Source organism: Eptesicus fuscus, chromosome 7 (assembly GCF_027574615.1).
Source record: "Eptesicus fuscus isolate TK198812 chromosome 7, DD_ASM_mEF_20220401, whole genome shotgun sequence".
In the NCBI taxonomy this organism is placed as follows: Eukaryota; Metazoa; Chordata; class Mammalia; order Chiroptera; family Vespertilionidae; genus Eptesicus; species Eptesicus fuscus.
Genome location: NC_072479.1, coordinates 46,523,581 through 46,548,368, shown reverse-complemented (window position 1 = coordinate 46,548,368; position 24,788 = coordinate 46,523,581). Strand labels below are relative to the sequence as shown.

Genomic DNA, 24,788 nt, shown 5'->3' with positions numbered 1-24,788 from the left:
GAAAGCTCTGTGTTAAGAGTGAAACGAGCCCAGCTGGTGTGGCTCAGTGGTTGAGCATCAAACTATGAACCAAGAGGTCAGGGTTCTATTTCTAGTCAACATGCCTGGGCTGTGGGCTCAATCTCCAGTAGGGGACGTTCAGGAACCAATCAGTGATTCTCTCTCATGGATGTTTCTTCTTTTTTTAATCCTCACCCGAGGATATTTTTCCATTGATTTTTAGAGAGAGGGGAAGACAGAAAGAAATATCAGTGTGAGAGAAACATTGATTGGTTGCCTCCTGCATGAGCCCTGACCAGGCCCCAGGCCAAGGAGGAGCCTACAACCAAGGTATGTGCCCTTGACTGGAATGGAACCCGGAACCCTTCAGTCCACAGACCAACACTCTATCCACTGAACCAAACCAGCTAGGGTGTCACTGATGTTTCTATCTCTCTCCCTCTCTGAAATAAATAAATACATACATAAATAAATAGCAAATAAAATAACATTTTTTAAAAAGAGTGAAATGAGTATAACATATACATCTGATTAGAGGGGAATATCCAAAATTAGTAGTGTAGTCCAATCTGTTGGGTTGCTATGTATTTTACAAAGTTTCTCCTTACATGTATTTAACTGTTTAACTTAATTATGATTCCCATAATTGTCTTTACTCCATTTTCTTAATTTGATTACTATACTCTGCTAGTATATTTTGAGTCATTCCAACCCTTGGTAATAAAGCTCATATATTTTAGAATTTTAGTAATTTCCGCACTTTGGGAAAGAGCCGTGATTATTTTGGTTTCAGATCTGTGGGTTACTGTTAGCAGGTGTATGAAGGTCTTCTTAAATACTGAGTCCCTGCATTGAGGGAAGAGGGGAAAAAAAGAAGAGTAGTTAAGAGCACAGTCTCAGGAGCGAGAACCATACTTAAATTTTAACTCTGACACATGTTGGTGTGACCTTAGTTAAGTTTGTTTAATAGTCTAAGACTCAGTTTCCTCATGTTTAAAACAATAATAATTGTGGAGTTGAAAAAAACGAAATAAATAATATAAAATGCATGTCACAAAAATATTCCTATTACCATTTCTAATTCCTGGTCTGTGCGACAAATTACTTGATAATGTGATTTGTTTACATTTCTTTGCTGTTCTTCATTGCATCTCCCTTAACAGCTCTCACATAGGAGAGACCTTTTAGAAGCTATGGTCTCTTCAGTGCTTCCTTTTTAAATGGCACATTCCCCATTCCACCAAACAGAAAAAGGGATGCACTCCTGATTAGTAAAACCTTGATGCTGAAACCAAACAGGGAAATTTTATAGGCCAGTCTCACTGAACAAAGATGCAAAAATCCCACACAAACCAACATGAGAAGCAAACCAGATCCTGCAACACATAGGTAGGAATTACACATCATGACCAAGTTGGACTTATTCCAGGAATGCAGGATTGGTTTGCCATTAGAAAATCAACATAATTTGTCACATTAATAAAATAAATATGATCATCTCAAAAAGATTCAGTTAAACCATCTGATAAAATTCAACATCCATAAATCCTTTTATAAAAAAACAGTAACACTTAGCAAACTAAGATTTGAAGGGAACTTTCTAAATTTGACAAAAGATATTTACCAAAGATCTAAAGTGAACATCATATTAATGGTGAATTCTCTGCTGTATTCCTATTGGGTATAGTTTTGAACACCCAGAAGTTTTGACATCTTAATTTCTAAAACTGATTATTGTTTTTCACTAGTCTTTGTTCTTTTGAACTAATATATTCTCCCTTTTTATTTGACTTTGAAACTCTATACCTTGTCTTTCGTCTCTCCTAAAGTATTCCTTTTATTGTTAGTTTTTCTCAACAATTGTGTCTAAAAATTCGTCCTATTTATGCTCAGTGCTTCTACTTCAAAAAAGTGGAAATTTAAATGTAAATTTCTTTCTCAATGTGAACATTATTAAAATGTTCCTTAATGTTCCTTAATTCTCATGACTGTGTCTGAGAATGGTGTCAGCTGGCTGGAGTGAACTAGTTATGCTTCACCAATGGAAGACATTAAATCTTGAAAATGATTGTCTGCAATCAGTCCTGTGTTATTAAAATGTTCCTTAATGTTTCCCTAAACATATAGACTGGTCTAATCTTTTAACTGTAGGAGTCTTAGAAATTAATTTTATGTGATAGATACCAGGTAACAATGAGGCTCTGTTGTGAGGTATATTCCCCTGGAAAGTAACAGGAGGCATAGAGATGAGTTAAGAAGCAGGCAGTGAGCAAGAGAGACTTTCTGTGAGCAGTCATGTGGGTTGTTGAATACTGTTCTCATGTTCAAAGAACTAGCCAATGAGCCTGCTGATTGGCCACTCATTCTGTTATTCACCATTATGAATTATACATAATTTATTTAATTGTTTCACATTTAAATAAATCATTTCCATATGTCACATTTAAGTAAAACCACTTTTTCAAAAATTACAATGTATCATATTAAATGAAACAGCCTAATTATATAGAGTTACCATTTTTATTTTCCACAATGCTTTAGTAACATGGGAAGACCAAAATTGCTTTCCTTGGTTCTCCCCAAGGGCACCTGAATAATACTTAAAACACTACCTAGTTATAAAACAGAACCTTATTATATATGGAGATTGTTGGAATAAATATTGCCTCATTTAATTGAAATGCTTAGCGAAGTATGCTATTTTCATTGTGTTCAGAAAAACCATGTACTATCAAAGTATATAATACTTTTAGTATTAGATCAGTACAGAAAATTTTTATTTACCTGGAATAATTTTTATTTTTTTAATTTTTATTTTTTAATATATTTTATTGATTTTTTACAGAGAGGAAGGGAGAGGAATAGAGAGCTAGAAACATCGATGAGAGAGAAACATCGACCAGCTGCCCGCAACCAATGTACATGCCCTTGACTGGAATCGAACCTGGGACCTTTCAGTCCGCAGACCGACGCTCTATCCACTGAGCCAAACCGGTTTCGGCTGGAATAATTTTTAAATATGTCTTAATACATTTAATATTCCAGTTACCTAAGAATTCTAACCTGATTCAAAAATAACCAGATTTCAAAGAATTTAATAAAATATTCACAGTGCTAAAACTGTGGGGAACTTAATTTAATCATTGATGACTCAGGAAGCAACTTAAAATCTTGGAGTGCTTCATTTTATAATGAATCTCATTTACTGTAGGGTAAAACTGAAAAATTCTAGTTATTTGAGTTCACTGGTTATTTGGATTATGAGTAAGCTTTTTATTTTGTAAAGGTCATGAAAACTGTGTCATTAATACTCGCATGTGTTTTTCCATAATCCTTTTCAACCCTGTTATGGGCATTCTAGAAAAGAAAGGTCAAAGCTTACCTTTTTCAACTGGAAAGTAGACATAAAAATTACTCTGGTTACTCCAAACCAGAGTTACTCAAAGAATGATCACCTGCCTGAGAATCAGTCACTGAGGAACTTAGAGATGCAGGTTCCCCAGGCCTTCACCAGACCTGCTGAGTCACTGTTCCAAGCTCTCCAGGTAATTCTGATACATACCCATTGCCAAGTGTCTTCTGGAGCTGAGATATCAAGCTGGGGAGAATTATCAGATCAGCACCAAAATAATTCCTCCCATGAATGTTGCTAACAGGAAAAAAGTGACAAAGATTGAAATGGGTGAGCTACTTCCCACAAAGTACAAACAGGAAATAATATGGTCTGCCGTCAGACCAAAGGAATTTTAGAGGCAAAGTTGGAAATAGTACAAAGCTATTTCATGCATGTTTCTAACATCCTTGCTTACTTAATGTGTAGACTTTCCAATGTATTTTTCCTTATTGATGTGACATGAAGTTAGCTGAGCATTGTTTGATTCATTTAGAAAATGTTTTTATTGTTTTAATGCTTTGCTTTTACTTCAAACACTATTGTAAATGTCTCTTTAGAATTTATTTCCACTAAATAGCTTTGAGTTTTCAGAGCTTTGGTTATGATATAGTTACATATTTTCATTAATACAAGCCAATTTTATTTGTACTTCTATTTATTTGTTACTGTTTTTACCACTGGGAGCAGAATAGAATGGTTTTTAGAAGGAGCAATTTGATTTTTATTTCATTTTATTTATGCCATGTAGTTTTATTTGGCCTATTTCCTTTTTGTATGAGAGTTGAAACATATATAAATTTTTCTTAACTATCTCTGTCCTTCCCCTTCAGTCCCACCCTCTCTCTTTCCTTCCCCAGTTTAATGCCTCAGCCAACAGCATTGATTAAGCACTCATTTCACTATGGGGAGTCTCACAAGGAGAATCTAGCTTCCTTTTCAAAGTTCTCTCTTACTGTTGAGTATTCAGTTAGTATCCAAGTCTTGCCAAGTATTGCTCCATATCTCTACTACTTAAAAATCCGCAATACTCACTTTTGCCCAGGGGAAGCCTTCACTAAGCCACAGGCCAATCATGAAAGTTGGCCTTACTTTCTCCTCCACCTGTCTTCTCCAAAATGCTCCCCAGAGGTGTGGGCTAAAGGCCTTTTGTGGCACTGGCTTCACTGTGTGCTGTTCTTGGGTACTGTTGATAATCTATGGTGAATCCTAGGCTGTCCCTGTTCCTACAAGAGGAGGGGGTTGAAACCAGGCTCCTTCCTCCTTGCTATCTTGATTTTTCAACCTCCACAAAATGAGACATCAGGGCCTGGTGAAGGCATTAGCAGAACAGAGTTACAAAGTAGGAAAGAGGATTAAAGTTCTGCAGCTCTATTTTTGGATTTTCACTTGTATCACACAAGGGGTGATAAGACCTTAAAGGGTCCTAAGCTTTTTAGATGGAGAGTCACCTTGTTGAATGCTCCTGCCTTCAGGTTTGTGTTACCATCTCATATGGATTTCCTTCTTTGAATCTTTCACCTGTCCCCACTCCTCCGCTGAAAGAGACTTCATTGTCCAAGGCTTTCTTCCTTCCCACCCGTACCATACATTATCCAATGAGGTAAGGCCACAAGCTTGGGCTGCACAGGGAAAAGACTTCCCTACCCTGTCTCTCACAAATGCATGCACGCGTGTGTGTGTAGGTGGGGAAGATGGATGAACTGACTGGGTCCTCCATATTTTTTATAGAACACTAGAGGCATGATGCATGAAATTCGTGCAAGGGGTTTTGCCCTTGTGGCCACAGCGGCTTGCCTCGGCCCTTGCAGCCATGGCAGCTTGCCTTGGCCCTCGCAGCCCTGGCTTCATCCGGAAGGTCGTCCGGAAGGATGTCTGGAAGGTCGTTCGGCTGTCTGGTCCTTATTAGCATATTACACTTTCATTATTATAGACTAGAGGCCCAATGCAGGAAATTCATGAAAGAGTAGGCCTTCTTTCCCCCAGCTGCCGGCACCGGCTTCCCTCTGGCACCCGGGACCCGGGCTTGCTTCCCTCCAGCCGCCTGCAGGCAACTGGGACCCGGGCTTCCCTTGCAGCCCCGGCTTCGTCCGGAAGGATGTCCAGAAGGATGTCTGGTCTAATTAGCATATTACGCTTTTATTATTATAGATTCTCTTCAGGGCAACCATAAGCTGGTGGTTCCTTTACTGATTAACACATACATTAAGAGCACACATGCATTCACACGCATTCAAGTAGATTATACTGGGTAATTCAAAATCCATATATTGAGAATAGAATACAGCCACAACCTCACTAAGGCTCATTCCCGGGCTGGAAAAGAAAGAGGTCTGTAAAGAACTATTTGACATCTCTATTGATCTTCTCTGGATCCACAAAAGAGCTGGACTAGCTCTGAGTGACTTCCTCTCTGTTTCACAGTGTTCACTCTGCACACTTTTTGGGTTGTTTCAGAACCTGCCTCAGAGAAATATGGGACTGAGGGTAGAATAGTTTCTCTAGGGTTGCCAGATTTAGCAAATACAAATATAGGATGCCCAGTTAAACAGGAATCTTAGATAAACCATGAATAATGTTTTAGTGTAAGTATGCCCCATGCAATATTTAAGGTATGTTAAAAAATTATTTGGTGTTTACCTAGATTTCAAATTTATCTGGGAACCCTGCATTTTATCTCGCAACTCTATTCCTATCATACCTTCTTGTTCATCTCCAGTCTCACAGGCATCACCTGAGACTAGGGGCTCTTATTACCTCAAGCCTTGGTATCTGCACCTGCTGGGTAGCCTTCCCAACACTCCTCTCCCTTTCTGATCTACCCTAAGGCCTACTAAACACTAAATTTGTCTAAAATGCTATTTTCATTAAGTTTCTCTTCCACACAAGTAATTATGGTAGCTCCTATTGCTTTCCAAAGCGATTTCCAATCAGTGTGCAATTGTATGTATGCCAGATTTTTACGTGTTTGTGTGTATATACATGCTCCTTGGAGGTTTTTTAAAAAAATCAAAATCTCAAGGAGATATCATTAAGATATGTTAACAACTGTGGCTCATATGAAGAAACAAAAGTGGCTCTAGCTTGTTTGGCTCAGTGGATAGTGTGGCAGGCTGAAGGGTCCCAGGTTTGATTCTGGTCAGGGGCACATGCCTGGGTTGTGTGCTTGATCCCCAGGCGGTGGCACGCAGAAGGCAGCCAATCAATGATTCTTTGCCATCATTGATGTTTCTATCTCTCCCCCTCTCCCTTCCTCTCTGAAATCAATTATATATATATTTTAAACAAAGAAACAAAAGTGGGTGAATTTAGAAAAATGCACCTCACCTCAATCATGATTTTTGCTTTAGACACCAGCAGTTGGAAGGCCCTTTTATTATATCATTCGACTCCACCAACATTTTACAGAATAGACAAGGCAGGTATTATTACTTTAATTTCAAAGATAAGGCAAGTAAATCCCAGAGATGTTAATTGTAAAGTCATACACAAATGTCACATGGCATAGTTGGAGTTTGAATAGAAACCTGCCAGTTACAAACTTCTTCACTTTATGACAGCCAGCTTTGAAAAATAGAAAATCAACATTTTCACAGCACTTCAAACAATAGTTCTTATGCCACTTGGTCTCCATTTGAGCCTCACAAAGGTTCCTCTCCATCTCGAAGGAGATGTCCTCATTCCCATCTGTTTGGTGGACCTTGTCACTCGGCTGGCCTTTCCACACCACCACTATTGGGTGTTTGACCATTTGATCCCTGGGGATGGCTTTTCAGTGTGGTCCCAGTGGTAGAATATAACTGAATCCCAGTGCTGCTATTCCTCAGATATTTAGAGACTACCTTTTAAGGTAAGTTTCAGAGTCAATTTATAAGTCATAAAATAAAATTTTTATATTTTGTTTACTTGATTAAAACCATAAAAGGGGGCTGGCTGGTATGGCTCAGTGGTTGAGCATGAACTAGGAGGTCACGGTTTGATTCCCTGGTCAGGACACATGCCTGGGTTTCGGACTTGATCCCCAGTGCAGGAGGGGTATGCAGGAGGCAGCCGATCAATGATTCTCTCTCATCATTAATGTTTCTCTCTCTCCCTCTCAGCTTCCTCTCTGAAATCAATAAAAAAAAATATATATATATATTAAAAATCATAAAAAGGTTATGACTTCATGTGGTTATTCAACTATTCTGTTTTGGTCCTAAAATTGTTTGGTGTTTATACATAAATCAAATGTATTCTCAAAACAAAACAAAAGCTTCATTTGCCTTCCAGGCTCCATACTTGTCAGATTTTCCTCCTACCTCTGGAGCCTCACCTTCTTAATGGCCTTTGCTGGCTTTTTTCATCAATCCATGGACTTACGATTTAAATCTCTCTCTTCTCTCTGCTGTCCAGACATCCCCCTATAAACGGAACTTTGTATTGTCCAGATGAACAATATCTTGTGTGTCTAAAAGCCATTTCAAACTTAATGTTCAAAACTGAGCTGCTAGTACTACTATCCCACCACCAACTGCTGTCATCCCTGTCTCAGAAATGGCAATTCTGTAATGCTCAGATGAAAGAAAAACAAAACAAAAACAGAATAAAAAGCAGAGAGATATTCTTAAATTTTCTTTCACATCCTACAAATTTGATCTGTCAGCAAATACTGTGTCCCCTCCTTCCAATTTGATTACTTTTGTCCACCTTCACCTTTTCATCCCTACTCCAAATCACCATTATCTCTCTCCTGGATTACTTCAGGAACCTCCTAACTGGTCTCCCTTCTGTCTCTGCACTCCTTAGCAAAACAGCCAAAACTATTCTGTTAAAATTTAAGGCAGATCATGTCACTCTTCTACTTAAGTCCCTATTATAGCTTCCCATGTCACAATAAAAGCCACAGTCTTTATAATGACCCATTAGACCCTACATGATGGTCTCTTGGGCCACATCTTCTCATGCTCCTCCCACCCCCCATCCCTGCACCTTTTTCTCCCCATCCCAGCCTCCGGTATGGTCCTACCCAGCAGACCTGCTTCTGCTATGGCTGTGGCCCTTTCTGTGGCTGTTCCTCCTCCCCCAGATACCAGTATGGCTTCCTTCTTTCTTTCGTGTCTTTAATGTTAGTACTTCCCCAACACTTTAGCAACCTTCTCTGCCTTATTTCTTTTATTAGCAATTATTACTCTAACATACTAAGTATTTTACTGATTTATTTATCATCTATTCAGCACATGGTAAGCATTCAGAAAATATTTGTAAGTGAATGAATGCAAAGATAATTTTCCTGTATTGAAGATTTTTAAAAATTGCATTATATATTTTGATAGCAATTTTAAATTGGTCTTCACAAATGATTTGAATAATCATTTGTATATTGTATATCCTCCTACTATGGTTATTTTGAGGATGTTAAAACTTAAATACATATTTGAAAACATAGTTACAATGAGTAACCTTGAATATAAATATAAAAAGTAGATTTGAAGAAAATATGTGTTGAAAGGATTACTAAATCTGAACACTTCCGTAAGAGGTGATTATGAATACAAATGTAGGGCTCTGAGCTGTGAAGAGAAACTATGAGTCATTTCAGACAAAGGAAATCATATCAGATAAGGCTTAAAGGCAAAGAAGTGACTTTGTGGTGATTGAAAGTTGGCAAACAATGATAAAGTTAATATTAGCATTATATTGTTATTTAGTAAGGATTTACCCTTTGCTGGCATAGTGTTAAGTCTCCTGAGTGGTAGGTACTCCACTTTTCCATTTGACAGAGAAGAGTAGTTAGTAATTTGCCCATTGTTCCATAAGCTTTCATGGTAGAGGCCATGCTTGAACCTAGATCTGTCTGACGCCGAAGCTGAAAGGCACTGACCACTTGAGCTGTATCTTACTTTGAGATTTGGCTCTTCGGGTAGTTTACGGCAGAGGTGAAGTACTGAGTGGAATCCTGTCAGAAGGCACCATTTTGGAGAGCAGCACACTTTCTCAGCAGGCCCAGCACAGTCAGGGCTCCTCTGCTGGGTCAGATTGTAACTACTTGGGGTGGACAACCCTTGAAGGAGCTGGTTTGCGGACAAGTTGTGTGTAGTCAAGTACACACCTTTAAACACTGGACACATGCACACCATGGGGTGAGATACTCTCAATGTATAAGAAGCATGGAGGGACGCTGAGTGAAAGGGTAGAATCAAGTCTCCCATTACTCTTCCCATATGACTTAAAAAGTTCATTCTCACCCATCCCCCTCTGCTTTCTTCTTCTGTGTATGTAGTTGATTTTGCATATACCACTTTATGTGATACAATCTTCCAAAAGCCAAACAGCTTTGCTAGTCTAGAGAGTTTTATTTGATTCTCTATAATATTGAAAACCTTGTTAACTGTATTACTTGTTGTAGCATATCCACAGCCAAAACTGGTAGAATCAGGCAGCCCATCCATCATTGGAATACATACATCAAATCTCTCCAGAATTAATCAGCAAGAGTAATGGCTTCCACTGTGTAAAATAAAGTAAAATTATGCCATTTGAGATGCAGACAAACCATTTTACCTTGAACAGAAGGGCAAGGCTCACTTTAATTCAGTCTTCCATCTTTTTTAGGGGTCCTACTTGATGTAATGGTAGAGTCCTTGTGGTTTTTAATATATACTAGAGGCCCGGTGCACGAAATTCATGCATGGGGGGAGGGACCCCTCAGCCCAGCCTCCACCCTCTCCAATCCGGACATCCCTTTCACAATCCTGGACCGCTGGCTCCTAACCGCTCACATGCCTGCCTGCCTAATCGCCCCTAACTGTCCTCCCTGCCAGCCTGGTCACCCCACGCAGCCTGTTCTGTAGTCTGTTTGGTTGCGATGGTCACTTAGGCTTTTGTATAGATAGATAGATATTTCTATTGATTTCAGAGAGGAAGGGAGTGGGAGAGATAGAAACATCAATGATGAGAGAATCATTGATTGCCTGCCTCCTGCATGCCCCCGACTGGGGATCAAGCCTGTAATCCCTGGCATGTGCTCTGACCAGGAATCAAAACATGACTTCCTGGTTCATAGGTCAACCACTGAGCCATGCCAGCTTGGCAAGTCTTTGTCATTTTAGTGCATTTGGTGATGGGGGGCTTAAAGGGTGTCATGGATCAGAATCTGAGTAAGGGGAAAAAAGATCTGAGAGAAAATGTCAGGCACCTCTCTTAGCCAGTCCCTCCTGTTCCTGAGAAAATAGTTCTCAGCACACTGAGGCACGGGACACACTCCCATCGGTATGAGACAGGCAGGGTGAGAGAGACAATATTCTATTTCCCAGGATAGCAAAAGAGAATATTGGGAGTTTGGATTGAGCATAGTTTCAAAAACTTTCTTCTGGAGAGCATGTGACATCCTCCTAGGAGGTAATTCCCATATTCTCCATTGATCATTACTGGTTTAGAAAATGGCACTTGATCCCTGGCCGGTGTGGCTCAGTTGTTTGGGCATCATCCTGTGCACCAAAAGATTGCTGGTTTGAATCCTGGTCAGGGCACATGCCCAGGTCGTAGGCTCCATCCCCAGTAGGGGGCATATAGAAGGCAGCTGATCGATGTTCCGTTCTCACATCGATGTTTCTCTTTCTCCCTCTCCCTTCCTCTCTCTAAAAATCAATAAAAATATTTTTTAAAAAAAGAAAATGGCACTTGATAAGCAGTGGTTGAATTTAAGTACTAACTTAGGGGTTTCTCACCATGACTGGGACTTTTGAATAGTATCTAGTCCTAGTAGGACCATGTTCCTGCTTGCAGTTTTTGGCATCCAATCAAGATATTGTGTAGTGGCTGAGGGATGTCATTAAAGAACGGAGAACAGTACCTTAGAGAGGTTACAGCTTGCATGCCTGCCGGGCTCACAGATGCCCTTTGAAAGAGGCTGCCCCTAGAAAGGTAGAACCGCAGTCTGGGCTTTGTTTTGTTTTGTTTTTTTTGTTTTGTTTTGTTTTTGCATAGGCGACCACATTGTGTAACATGTGAGTCTGACATCCTAGCCACAGTTGAAGTAGGAGAGGTCACCTGGCTCAGAGGAGCCGATCAGGATGCCCAGTGGCTTACGTCACAGTCTCATGTAAGAACTTTCCAAGGGACAAGGGTGATAGAATCAAGTGTTCACCTCTAGGGCTACAGAGAGAGAAATGGCAGCAGGCCGTGGGAGCAGAGGTGGGAGAAGCCATGGTGGTGGAACCGGAACGACTGCTGTGCTCTGAGACATTTCACGAGCAGCTGGGCAGGGGTGTGCTGGGGCCGGTCCTACAGGCCCGAGAGCGGTGGTGGGCACCTCTTCAGAGCCTCAGGTTGGTGGGAGTATTGACACCACAGTAATTGTGTGTTTTTTGTTTGTTTGTTTTTTTGTGACAATTCAGGTCTCTCTCCTCCAGATCTAGTTGTTAAGCAATTACTAGCACACCACTAGGTTGGGGAAGGGATGGTATATAGAAAGCAGGGAAAGATGTTACCTCCTCTGGGGCCTTTGTCTTAAAAACAAACAGTGTTGAAGTAATATGTTAGCATGCTTGCTATTAAGATGGTAATAAAAAAAGCACTATAGAAAACATTGTGAAATATATGATTTGAATATCAGTGGTTAAATTTACAAAACTCCCAGGAATGTGGTCAGAGGGTAGAGCCTTTCTAGTTCCTGGTATCTATTAAAGGCACGGGTCCCAACCCTTAGGCCCACAAAAGATGACTTGACAAGCCGGTTAAGTCTCTGGTCTCATTTCCACAGGTATTTTTTACCCCTTTTGCTTGAGGTAACCTGAGTGCACACCACTTACTTAAAACCAAAGAATACAGTTTTTGAATGCTGCTTTCTTTTAAAGTTGTAGAAAAAAATGGGTCAGATTCGGATGGTAAAAGAGTCAAATTAATATGGACTTTGGAATGAGGTGGGAAAACCAAGAGCATTTCACCCCTTCCTGGTAGCATAATTTACTTATCTATGCCTCTGTCTGTCTCTGTACCTGTAAAATAGGGATAAAAAATAAGCTCAGAGATATCTGTAAGCTTAAATAAAATACCAAGTGTAAAAGATTTAGCATAGTGCCTGGCACTTATTATTTGCCCAGTAACTTCAGTTCTTTTATCCTCTCTTTAATATACTTATTCAGGCCTTTAGAATAGCTGCTGGTATTGCTCCCTGTGAGGTCAGCAGAGTTGATCCAATTCATTAACTCTCCAATTGTATTAACATGAATTAGGTTGCCATGAGATTGCATGCTTTATAATTTTATGTTTTTTTTGTACTTAAGGTCAACTAAAATATTTAAAATATAGTGATAATTATTACAATCATTTGAAGCAAGCTTTTCTTCACACTTAGGGAGCCCCTACTAGTCTATGTCAATCTACAAACGGCCGTGCTCATTTTACTGTTGTTTTTAAATAAATAGTTACACTATGGACAAAGAACTATGCGAGGTGTTGTGGGGAAACTAAGAAAAACAGATGCTTATATAAAAACATAGTTAAATATACAAAAAAGAGGAAAGGGAGGTAATACTCAAGAGTTTCCCGAGTATCCCCTTCCAACTACCCAGCTTCTAGATACCTGAGTTGAATAATGATGGTCTGTGTCTTTTAAATCCCGTATTTACCAGATTAGTTTATTGACTGTTAGTGGACTTGGGTCATCGGCCTTTAGTCCCATTGTTACTGCTAGTACATTCAGGGGAACCCTGTCCCCTTGCCAGGGCTGTGGTGTTTCTCAGTACCAGATGATTTAAGGGGAGCCACTTGCAAATGGACTGGTTTTTGGCATATGGGCCTTAATACTTTGCCAAAATGGAGTTTGTTTTGAAATAAAATTTGTAATTTTCAAATATATATAGCATTTTCAAACAGTGTGATGTACAAATTACCATTCTTTGGTTCATGTTAGAATAACCCACACTCTAAATCTGTTTGACATTTACCCCTTAAGTATTTTGCATCAATAAATCATTTCTGTAGCATCTTAAAATGTTCTTAAGTAATTACATAACATCCTACATCCCCAGGGCCTGTCCCATTAGTGTGAGTGAAATAAATAAATTACAGTAATTAAGACATAATTATGTTGTCTTGAAAAGCTAAGGGTCATTTGGACTTGATTCCTGGAGGAGTTATCAGTGCCAAAGAAAAGTCAGGGTACTGCTGGCTTAGGCCTGTGATTACACATCTGGGCCTGACATTTTGATCATGAGAGGTAGCACCTTTTGAATAAATTTCAACATGGCCCTTAAGACAAGCTACAATAAGTACAGAACTAGTGTAAGGAAGATGAAAAGAGGCTGGAGGCAGAAAGAACGGCAGGTCTACACATCAGCATTTAGGTAGTGTGAACAACTATTGTCCCTCAACCTGCCTCAACTCCATATATGGTGTTCAAATATAAGTTTGGGAAGAGCCCCTTTGTAATTCTGGCTAAGAAAACACACACATACCACACCCACACCACACACACACACACACACACACACACACACACACACGCCTGGTGCAGAAGGCCCCTCACCCGGAATGCAGGAGGGTGGTTTTAAGTATTATAATGCCTACTTGTTGTCCCCAGGATGGCTCACCTGAGTTGTGTGCATAACTGGAAGTGTGGCTCCAGTCTCATCCTCCCACACTTTAGAGAAGTATTTGCCAAATCCTTTATCCCCTCACTACCTACCATAGCTCACAACTGCTTAGGGGCAGCGCAAGAGTCTCCTCAAACCCTTCAACATCTTCCCACGGGTCCCTGGCTCGCTGTCCGGCCTCCTGGTGGGGGCGCTTCTCCTTCCTACCCCTTCGGAGGTCTCCCAGGTGGGATCCGTGGGTGGGATGCTCGGCTCTGCACCTGGGCCCCCACGTTGGTCAGGGATGCCCCTGGCAGCGGGCTTCCCTCCCCAGGTCAGCCCCGGGCGGCTCTGAAGGAGGAACGGGAGGAGGAGGTGGGAGCTGGCGGCCGCCAAGGCCGGGCAGCCGGCCCCGTCTGCGGCGGGCGCGCTCGCCGTCCTCCCTCGCTCGGCTCCTTTGCTCATATTTGGACTCGGCTGCCCGTGCCCAGGAATTTCCCGTCATGCCTCCCGCCGCCCCGTCCGTCGCCCGAAGCCGGGGAGGGAGGAAGGGAGGCTCGGACAGCGGCGGCGGCGGCGGCGGCTCCCGGCTCCTTCCATGAGCCCGCGGCGGACCCTCCCGCGCCCCCTCTCGCTCTGCCTCTGCGTCTGTCTGGCCGCGGCTGCGGCGCGAGGAGCCGCGCAGCCCGGTAAGTTGGGCTCCTCTCCGCCACCCGCACCCCTCCCTCCCCGACCCTGCCAAGTTGAAGCGGGACCGCGACCCCAGCCCCAGCGAGCGCCGGCCGCGCCCCCTCAGCCCCCGGCGGGGCGCCCTCTCCCAGCCGCGGAGGGTCGCGCCCCCGCGGGCGGTGGGGGCGGTGGGGGCGGCGGGAACGAGGTCAGGGCTGGCTTCGCCCCGCCGACGGGCGGCGCCTGGCCGCCGCGCTGACACCTTATCCCGTCCCGGAGCGAACCTGAGCCCGCAGGGGCTCTCGCCAGGCGCGGGGCCCGGGAGGGGGGCCGGCGGGGCAGCGGCCAGAGGCAGGGAGGGGACGCCGCCCGGCTCGGGGGGCGCGGGGCTCCCGGCGGGGCTCCCGGAGCCCCCTGCTCCGCGCAGGTCGGCCCCGCTGAGGTGGCGGCTCAGATAACGGGCCGGGCGCGTGGGAAGGTGCCAGCCAGGCCCGCGCTCCCGCCACGCGTCGGGGAGGGGCGCGGGGCGCCGGGGGCGCGGGGGCAGCGCCGGGGCCCGCGGGCGGCGGGCGAGGAGGGGGCGCCCACCGCCTGGCAGCCGCCCCTTCCGCGCCGGCGGCTCGGGCTCCGGCGGCCCGGCTGGCACTTCATAGGCCAGGACCACACTGAGTCCCGAGTTTGCCAGGTACTAGTTTTGTTTTGTTTTTAAGCGGAAAAAAAGCATCGAAGTCTGTTTTTTTAAGTTTTACCCGGCATTAACTATTTCAGGTGAGACTATAGGAACGAAAGGTGCCATTCCATGATTTGGTTTAGGACTATAGGCTATCAAGTTGGGCGGTTTTGAATTCTTAGAACAATCTTCCAGAATAGTTTTCTTTAAATCATGTGGCAGATATCAGTGAGGACTTTTTTAATATACGATTATTATAAAAGTTAATTATTTGAAAGCACCAATACAGAGTTGAAGGTAAATGTGTAAGTGCATGAACTTTTCTATTTGTGATCAGTATCTAGTTACCAGAGCTCAGTTCTTAATTTTATCTGGCTTGAAGGAACAGAAATTGTAAGTCCTCAGAGTTGCGATTCCTTAAGAAATTTTAGTTTTGTTTTTGCCATCCGTAGACTAAACTGTTGAAAATAAGAGATGGCTAACAAATAGGACTCATGAATTAGTTGAAAGCTGATTCTTAAGCTTAAGTTCTATTCAGCACTCTTTGGCTATCTCTTCATATTTTTCCATTTGCAGTATTGTTGGCAAAATAGATTTTAAAAGTTAGTTTTTCCTATAAAAAGTCTTCAGGGTTTATGTAACTTATAAATTGTCAATTCAGATTAATGGGAGATTTAAAAATATTTAACTTTTATTAAATGTGCAATTTAAAAATATTAATTTAAGTAATAACAATTTCATATTCGTTTCTGATTAATATTGTTTTTCAAAAAGACCTACTTTTTATGAATTCATATTTTAGGAGTAACTTTAATAGCACTTCTTGGGAAACACAAGTTCTAACCACATTTTATCAATGGTCTTCTAAAAAGAATACTGTGCTGCACCATAAATAGTGAATAGATGTATGTTTTACCCCCCTCAGTGATATGTTGAATAGATGTATGTTTTTCCCCCCTCAGTGATATGTTGACTTATATGGAATAGATGTATGTTTTTCCCCCCTCAGGGAAATAGATGTATGTTTTCCCCCCCTCAGTGATATGTTGACTTACCTGTAGTAAACAGCCCTTGAAGACAAAATCCACCCTACTGTGGCCCCTTGCCAGCAATTGTGAACATCAAGTTTATATTTCAATGATTTAAACATTTATTCTTTTAATTTTGGTCCCAGCTGACATATAAGTCTAATTTCTGGTGACTTTCATTAGGGCCTTATGTGCATGTCTCAAATTTTTTGTATTAAAATCAGAAGTATCTCTCTGCCATTCAGAATTTTGTCACAGTGCCTAAACTGCCTGTCTGCCAAGGTTGCAAGCATATATCATTTAGGTTTAGAATCCACACCCATTATTTGGCTTTTAAAGGTGCTTGCTCTAATATCCTAACTAAAATGTTAACTCATTAGGTTAGAAATCTTTACTCTTTTGCTAAAATCAAGTAACAAAATATCAAAAAATTATCCCAACAGTAGTTTTTATGGATTTTTAAACTCATTTATCCTTTTTTAAAATTAAAAATAAATTTTCAACTATTAAAGAGCAACCTTAGTAAATAAAGTTGAAATAATGAACCACATGCTTTTAGGTTCTATCATAATCTGGTCACAGTACCTTTGATGTTATCTCACCTTTGTTACTCATTATAGTTAGGGATTTAGTTGATGAATTTGGTTCTGATGTTTAACTTTCTTCTTGGTAAAATGATGAAGTTGGACATAGTTCCCAAGTTCCTTCTAACCTCAGGATCCTATAATACTGTTTTTGTTTATAGAATCCTGCAGAGCCACCCACTACATTGATTCAGACTTCTGATTGTCAACTCTGACTTGCTATACATGCTAAACTGGTCTGCTTGTAGTCTGATGGGTGTCGGTCCAGTTTTAGGGGGCCCAGATCTGCCTCAGGAATGTCTTAATACCTGGCACATGCACACACACCTGGACAGAGTTCCATAATATTAAGCTTCTGTGAATGTCTTCCTGATACCAGAAAGTGCTAGTTACATCCCAGGGTAAATGCCTAGCAGCTCTTTGGGGATAGTTACGTCCAGGCCCTAAGATGGTTTGGTATTCAGTTTTGGAATTTGCGTCTGGGTTAGGGATACCACTGGAGAGAACCCAGACCTTTCTATGATTGGGAGGACTGTGGCTTTTTGTGTGTGAGCATTCCAGATGAAATACCCTATATGGAATTTCACCTTTTGATCATACCTCAGAGGAGCCTGAATTGGACTTACCCATCTGTTTATTCAAAATTAAATTGGCTTTCAATAGGAGGGTAATCAGATAGCTCTTTATTTAATTTGCCAGCTGTAGTTAGCATCTCTGTTTGCTGTAAAGATATCTCAAGGGTTTTACTTGAATATTCCTGTTTTCTCTTCCCTGAGCATGATGGGTTTTACTTTTAAAATAAATGCTCAGCACAATCCTGGGTCTCTGTTCACATATTTGTCTCTGTAGCATACCAAAGTCATATTTATAACTCTTAAGGAAATACAAATAAAGAGAAAGAAAAGTATAGGAAAGGTAGACCACTAATGAATCAATCAATTGACTTTAATGAGTCAATTGACTTTATAGAGGATTTTGGTTATTTCATTATTTAAGCTTCTGCTGCAAGTAACAGAAATGAACTTGAACTAGTTTTAGGAAAAAGAAAGAAAGGAATTTGATGGGAGCCAAATGCAGACAGACCTTATTAGGTACCAGGGACTGGAAAACCTGCAACTTTTCCAGTCTCTAGTCTTTGCCTTTCTTTGCTTCATTGTCCTCTATTTGCTGACCATTTTATGTCTGCTTTCTTGTATTCATGGTTGAATGTGACTTCTCAGAGGCTCCTGAGAATTTACAGAGAGGCTTAATCATTTAGCTTTGATGCTAAACTGAGAGAAAGAACCTAGCAGGCACAATTTGGGTCAAATGGTTAATCTAGATTTTTTCCTAAAGTCTCTTCTAATTCTAGAGTTCTTTATAGAATGTAGTATAAACATTTACATGGTTTATTTTACATTATTACCTTTTTTTTATTATGAGGTTATTAGTCCTTAAAATATATAATTTTTTCTTGATTGCAATGTGTGTGCACTAGTAAAAGAGTGTGACCCTTTCGTGGGATCCTAGGATGTTAGATTGGTTCGTTCACACTGTTAGACCAGCACTGAAGAGAAAGCCTGTGGGGAATAAAGTGAGTGTAGCACCACATCAAGAATTACGACAGAGCTTGGGATCCATCTGAGTTGTGAAAATACTGTTTTAACAACTAATCCATCCTGCAGATAATCATCTGCATATTCTAAGAAATCCACTAGATAAAAATGCTAAGCTCAAAAACTCTTAAAAGTAAGTTTATTAGATTTAGTCATGATGGTGGCATAACTCACATTCTCCCACGAGCACATCAAAATTACAGCTAAACTTCAGAACAACCATCATTCAGAACCACCTGACACCTCTCTAAATGGAAGTCCTACAACTAAGGACGTATAGAAGAAGCACATTGAGACTGGTAGGAGGGACAGAGATGCAGAACAGGCTGGTCCCACACCCACGTATGGCGGATAAAAATCAGGAGGGATATCTTGGCTGAGGAGATCTCCACTGAGGTGTAAGGGGTCCCAACCTCACACCAGGCCCCCTAGCCCAGGGTTCCAGGAAGAAAGTCCCCACAATTTCTGGCTGTAAATACCAGTAGGGATTGTGGCTGCGTGAGACAGAGTGCTTCTGGAGTCCCAGCTGTTTCTCTTAAAGGGCCCACAAATGGACTTACTTGGACTCACTTCCTCTGAGCTTCAGTGCTGAGGCAGAAGCTTGAAAGGTACCAGGGACATCCAAGGAGGAAGTGAATTGTATGGCATTGGGGCCAGGGCTGGAAGGGCAGCTTTCTCCCAGACAGAAGTGCTGGCAGAGGCTATTGTTCCTTTGCTAAACCCTATGCCCAGGGAGCCACAGGGCACCACATCTGAGTCTCCATCAACCTGGCTATCACTGCTAGCCCTGCCCTGGTAATTCCCTGAGACCCCACCCCACCCAATTTGTGGGCACTCAACCTATTTCCAGTGGCATTTTCATACAAGTGGCCTGTGTTGGCTTATGCTTCCTTCACACTTTCCTAAAATCTCTCATAACAAACAGCATCTAGCTTTGGCATGCCCCTTACCTCTTGCTAAGTGGCCACAGGCCTGGCACTAGCAGCAACTGAGCTTGGTTCACAGCTTGGCCTCTCCTGGGCACCTCAAAGACTGGCGCAAGTAGCAGCCATCTGCAGATTGCTTTGTAGTTCATGCCCATAGGCCCCAGACAGAACAAAGTCTGCTCCTCCTTGGCTTGCTCCTTCCAGGAGGCCCCAGAGCATTGCACCCGGTGGACAGCTTCAGACCATGTTGAAGCACCACCCATCCACCTCCACAAGTGACACACTCAAGAGGCAGACTTAGGAGGCACCAAAGTAAGTCCTGCTCCATAGAGTGGTCCCCTGAATAGCTGATCCTCCATGGTGGTCAAAGCCAGTCCTTACAGATGATATGCCTGGGTGTAAAACCCTCCCATTGACATGCCAGCAGTAATCAAAGCTCAACTACAACAGGAGGGTGTACATAGCCCATATGGAGGATGGGATGGGGGTTGAGCACGAGTGCCCAGCTCTGGTGAACAGGGTGGCTGTGCCACTGGACTCAACAGGACACCTACTACATTAGGTCACTCTACCAAGCCTGAGAGATATAGCAGCTCTACCTGATACATAGAGACAAACACAGGGAGGCAAAGAAACATGCCCCAGATGCAGAGTTTTAAACACTGGTTATTAGGATGCTCAATGAACTTAGTGAGAACTTCAACAGCAAAAAAGGATATGAAAACCATGAAAAAGAACCAGTCAGAAGTGAAGGATACACTGAAACGAAGACTAATTTACAGGGAATCAACAGTAGAGTAGATGAAGCTGAGAATCAAACCAATAATTTGGAATATAAGGAAGCAAAAAACACCCAATCAGAATAGAGAGAGAAAAAAAAGAATCCAAAAAAAAATAAAAAAATGAGGTTAGTGTAAGGAGCCTCTGGGATCATTTCAAGTGTACCAAATTTTACATCATGGGGGTATCAGAAGGAGAAGAGAGACAGCAAGAAATTGAAAACCTATTTGAAAAACTAATGTCAGAAAGCTTCCCTAACCTGGTGAAGGAAATAGACATAGAAATTTGGGAGGCACAGAGAGTTCCCAAAAAGATGAACCCAAAGAGGCCCACACCAAGACACATCATAATTAAAATGCAAAAAGGTTAAAAACAAAGAATCTTAAAAGCAGCAAGAGAAAAGCAGTTACCTACAAGGGTGCGCCCATAAGTCTTCATTAACTGATTTCTAAACAGAAACTTTACAGAACAGAAGGGATTGGCAAGAAATATTCAGCATGATGAAAAACAAGCACCTACAACTAAAATTACTCAACAAAGCTATCATTTAGAATTGAAGGACAGATAAAGAGTTTCCCAGAGAAGAAAAAGCTAAAGGAGTTCACCACCACCAAACCAGTATTACTTGAAATGTTAGAGTCTTGAAGAAGAAGAAGAATATGAACAATGAAATGGCAATAAATACATAATTATCAACCATTGAATCTAAAAAACAAAATAAATGAACAAGCAGAACAGAAACAGACTTATAGATACAGAGAACATTTTCATTGTTGCCAGATGGGAGGGATATTGGAGAGATGGGTGAAAAAGGTGAAGGGATTAAAAAGTACAAATTGGTAGTTACAGAATAGTCATAGGGATGTACAGCATAGTGAATATAGTAAATAATATTCTAATAACTATGATGGTGTCAAATGGGCACGAGATATATTGGGATGATCACTTAGTAAGTTACATAATGTCTAATCACTGGGGTGTACACCTGAAACTTATATAATATTGTATGTCAACTGTAATTGAAAAATAAAAAATGAAAGAGGGTGGGGGGAGGTAAAAGAGGGTATGGGGGGATAAAGGTGATGGAAGGAGAGTTGACTTGGGGTGGTGAACACACAATACAATATAGAAATGTACTATAGAAATGTATTATGGAAATGTACACCTGAAACATATATAATTTTATTAACCAATTTCACCCCAATAAATTCAATTAAAAATAAAATGTGATTTAAAAATCAGTAAATTCATTAAAACAAATTATGATAATCAGAGACATTCAAAATAGTTTAGGGATCAAGAGTTAATCATTTATTTTCATATTTCTCCCACATGTCTAGAATTTTCCATCTTTACCTTTCCTTTACAGTGTTTCTGCTGCTTGGAATAATTTTCTGTCATAATCTGTTGAAGTCCCTAAGGCCTGGTCACATGGTATATTGTGGAACTTTATCGTTTAGAATCTGTCATTTCCTTGTGCTTCTAAGACATTTTGTGCCTTGATTGGAGCACTATTTTACCATCTTCCATTGTGAAGTTTGTACTAGTACGTAGTCATCTTCTTCACTGTACTGTAAGTTCTGTTAGATGGTTTCATCTAGAAGAATTCTGATAGGTTCTTAGGATCCATTGTCTCAGGTGTAATGATTCCAGTTTTTTTCAGATGTTCTGAAGCTTTTATGATATCCTACGATGTCACCCCCTACCTTTGACATTGGAGCTCAGTCACACTGCTCTCCTTTCTCAGTCCTTGTCTATTTTCTAGATTTTACAGGTTTTCCATGAATATTATAATATACTGTATAAGGATTGAATAAATAGAATAATAGCATGTTTTCCTATAATCTGAGATGGCACGGGGAAGGAGAGTATAGCAAACGCATGTGGAAGAAAATAAACTTTTGTTGAGCATCCAGTATTTACCAGATCATATAGAAAGGTAGGTATAGAAGAAAAAAATAGAGCATATATGAAGGGGAATAAAAATACCATAGATATCTGGCTGTTAATTTTGTAGTCTGCTGCGTTGCTGAATTCATTTATTAAATCTAATAGTTTTTTAATGAATTTTCTATGTGTAACATGTTATCTGTGAATAATGACAGTTTTACTTCCTTCTTTCCAATTTGGATGCCTTTTATTTTTTTCTTCTTGTCTGATCACTATGGCTAGAACTTCCAGTACTATGTTGAGTAAGAGTGGTGAAAGCAGACATCCCTGTCTTGTTCCTGTTCTTAGGAGAAATGCTTTTAGTTTTTGCCATTGCGTATGCTGTTGGCTGTAGGTTTGTCATATATGGCCATTTTTATGTTGAGGTATGATCCCTCTATTTCCACTTTGCTGAAAGTTTTTATCAAAAAAAGGATGTTGGATTTTGTCAAATGCTTTTTCTGCATCTATTGATATAATCATGTGATTTTTGTCTTGCAATCGGTTTATGAGATGTATCACATTTATTGACTTGCGAATATTGTACTAGCCTTGTATCCCTGCAATAAATCCCACTTGGTCATGGTGTATGATCTTTTTAATGTATTTCTGGATTTGCTAATATTTTTGTTGAGGATTTTAGCATCTATGTTTCAGGAGTATTGGCCTGTAATTCTCCTTCTTTGTAGTAGTTATCTGGTTTTGGATTTAGGGTAATGCTGGCCTCATAAAAAGACGTTGGAAGTATTCATTCCTCTTAAATTTTTTGGAATAGTTTGAGGAGGATACGTGTTAGTTCTTCTTTTAATGTTTGGTAAGCTCCCCTGTGAAGCCATCCGGATCAGGGCTTTTGTATTTTTATACACCAACTAGAGGCCCGGTGCACGAAATTCGTGCACGGAGGGGGGCATGTCCCTCAGCCCAGCCTGCATCCTCTCCAATTTGGGAGCCCTTGAGGGATGTCCGACTGCCCGTTTAGGCCCGATCCCGGATCGGGCCTAAACGGGCAGTCGGACATCCCTCTCACAATCCAGGACTGCTGGCTCCCAACTGATCACCTGCCTGCCTTCTTGATTGCCCCTAACTGCTTCTGCCTGCCAGCCTGATCACCCCATAACTACTCCGCTGCCAGCCTGATTGATGCCTAACTGCTCCCCAGCCACCTGTTTGCCCCCAACTTCCCTACTCTGCCGGCCTGGTCACCCCTAACTGCCCTCCCCTGCAGGGTTGATCGCCTCCAACTGCCCTCCCTTGCAGGCCATTTGTGGTGACCATCTTGTGTCCACATGGGGGCAGGATCTTTGACCACATGGGGGCAGCTATATTGTGTGTTGCAGTGATGGTCAATATGCATATTACTCTTTTATTAGATAGGATAGAGGCCTGTGCATGGGTGGGGGCTGACTGGTTTGCCCTGAAGGGTGGGGGTTCCCTTGGGGCATGGGGCAGCCTGAGCGAGGGGCCTGTGGTGGTTTGCAGGCTGGCCACGCCCCCTGGCAACCCAAGAGGAGGCCATGGTATCTGGAATTTATTTACCTTCTACAATTGAAACTTTGTAGCCTGGAGCAAAGCCAAGCCTTCTGCTCGCTCCGCGGCCAGCAGCAATTTCTGTTGGAGTTAATTCACCTTCTATAATTGAAACTTTGTAGCCTTGAGTGGAGGCTTAGGTCGGCAACAGGAGGCTCGGAAAGCTTGGCTTCTTTTGTTACCACGGAAACTCTCCCGCTCTCAGTGGCTGTAGCCATCTTGGTTGGGTTATTTGCATATTTGCTCCTGATTGGCTGGTGGGCGTGGCTTAGGTGTAGCGAAGGTGCGGTCAATTTGCATATTACTCTATTATTAGGTAGGATAATGAACTCTCAGAAAGAGAAACTAAAAAAACAATCCCATTTACCATTTCAACAAAAAAAAGATACATAGGAATAAACTTAACCAAGGAGGCAAAAGACTTGTACTTGGAAAACTACAGTACATTGAAAAAGGAGCTAGAGGAAGATATAAACAAGTGGAAGAATATACAATATTCATGGATTGGTAGAATCAACATCATTTAAATGTCCATACTATCTAAAGCAATCTATAGATTCATTGCAATTCTTATTAAAATACCAACAGCATATTTCACAGATCTAGAAAAAACACTACATAAATTTATTTTTATTTTTTAAAAATATTTTTATTGATTTAAAAGAGGAAGGGGGTGAGAGGAAGAGGGAGAGGGACAGGGAGAGGGAGAGGGAGAGGGGGAGAGAGAGAGAGAGAGAGAGAGAGAGAGAGAGAGAGAGAGAGAGAGAGAGATCAGTGATCAGAGAGAATCATTGATTGGCTGCTTCCTGCATGCTCCACACTGGGGATCTAGTCTGCAACTGCAACCCAGGCATGTGCCCTGACTGGGAATTGAACCATGACCTCCTGGTTCATAGGTTGACACTGAGCCATGCCAGCTGGGCAAACACTACAAAAATGTATATGGAACCAAAAAAAAGACCCCAAATAGCGTTAGCAATCTTGAGAAAGAACAAAGTTGGAAGAATCACAATACCAGATATCAAGTTATACTACAAAGCCACTGTACTCAAAACAGCCTGGCATTGGCACAAAAACAGGCATATCCATCAATGGAACAGAACAGAGACCCCAGAAATTGACCTAAGCCATAA

The 24,788-nt window shown here is 41.5% G+C and overlaps 1 protein-coding gene across 5 annotated transcripts in view; it reads left to right on the top strand.

Moving 5' to 3' along the window:
* The window catches only part of LOC103292564 (methionine-R-sulfoxide reductase B3), a 298,232-nt gene that overhangs the window by 98,751 nt on the left and 174,693 nt on the right, over positions 1 to 24,788 (top strand). Inside the window, exon 14 of one of the 5 annotated variants that reach the window (XR_008556579.1) lies at positions 2,846 to 2,926. The exons of 1 other annotated variant lie outside the window; for it this stretch is intronic. Coding sequence is in view for 2 of the 4 variants with exons in the window: in XM_054718890.1 (XP_054574865.1) it covers positions 14,546 to 14,636 (91 nt within the window). In the remaining 2 variants the exon portion in view is untranslated. Of the gene's footprint in view, positions 1 to 2,845; positions 2,927 to 14,355; positions 14,637 to 15,298; positions 15,385 to 24,788 lie in introns of those variants that run through there. 3 more of the 5 variants (XM_054718890.1, XM_054718891.1, XM_054718889.1) reach the window with 3 other exon arrangements.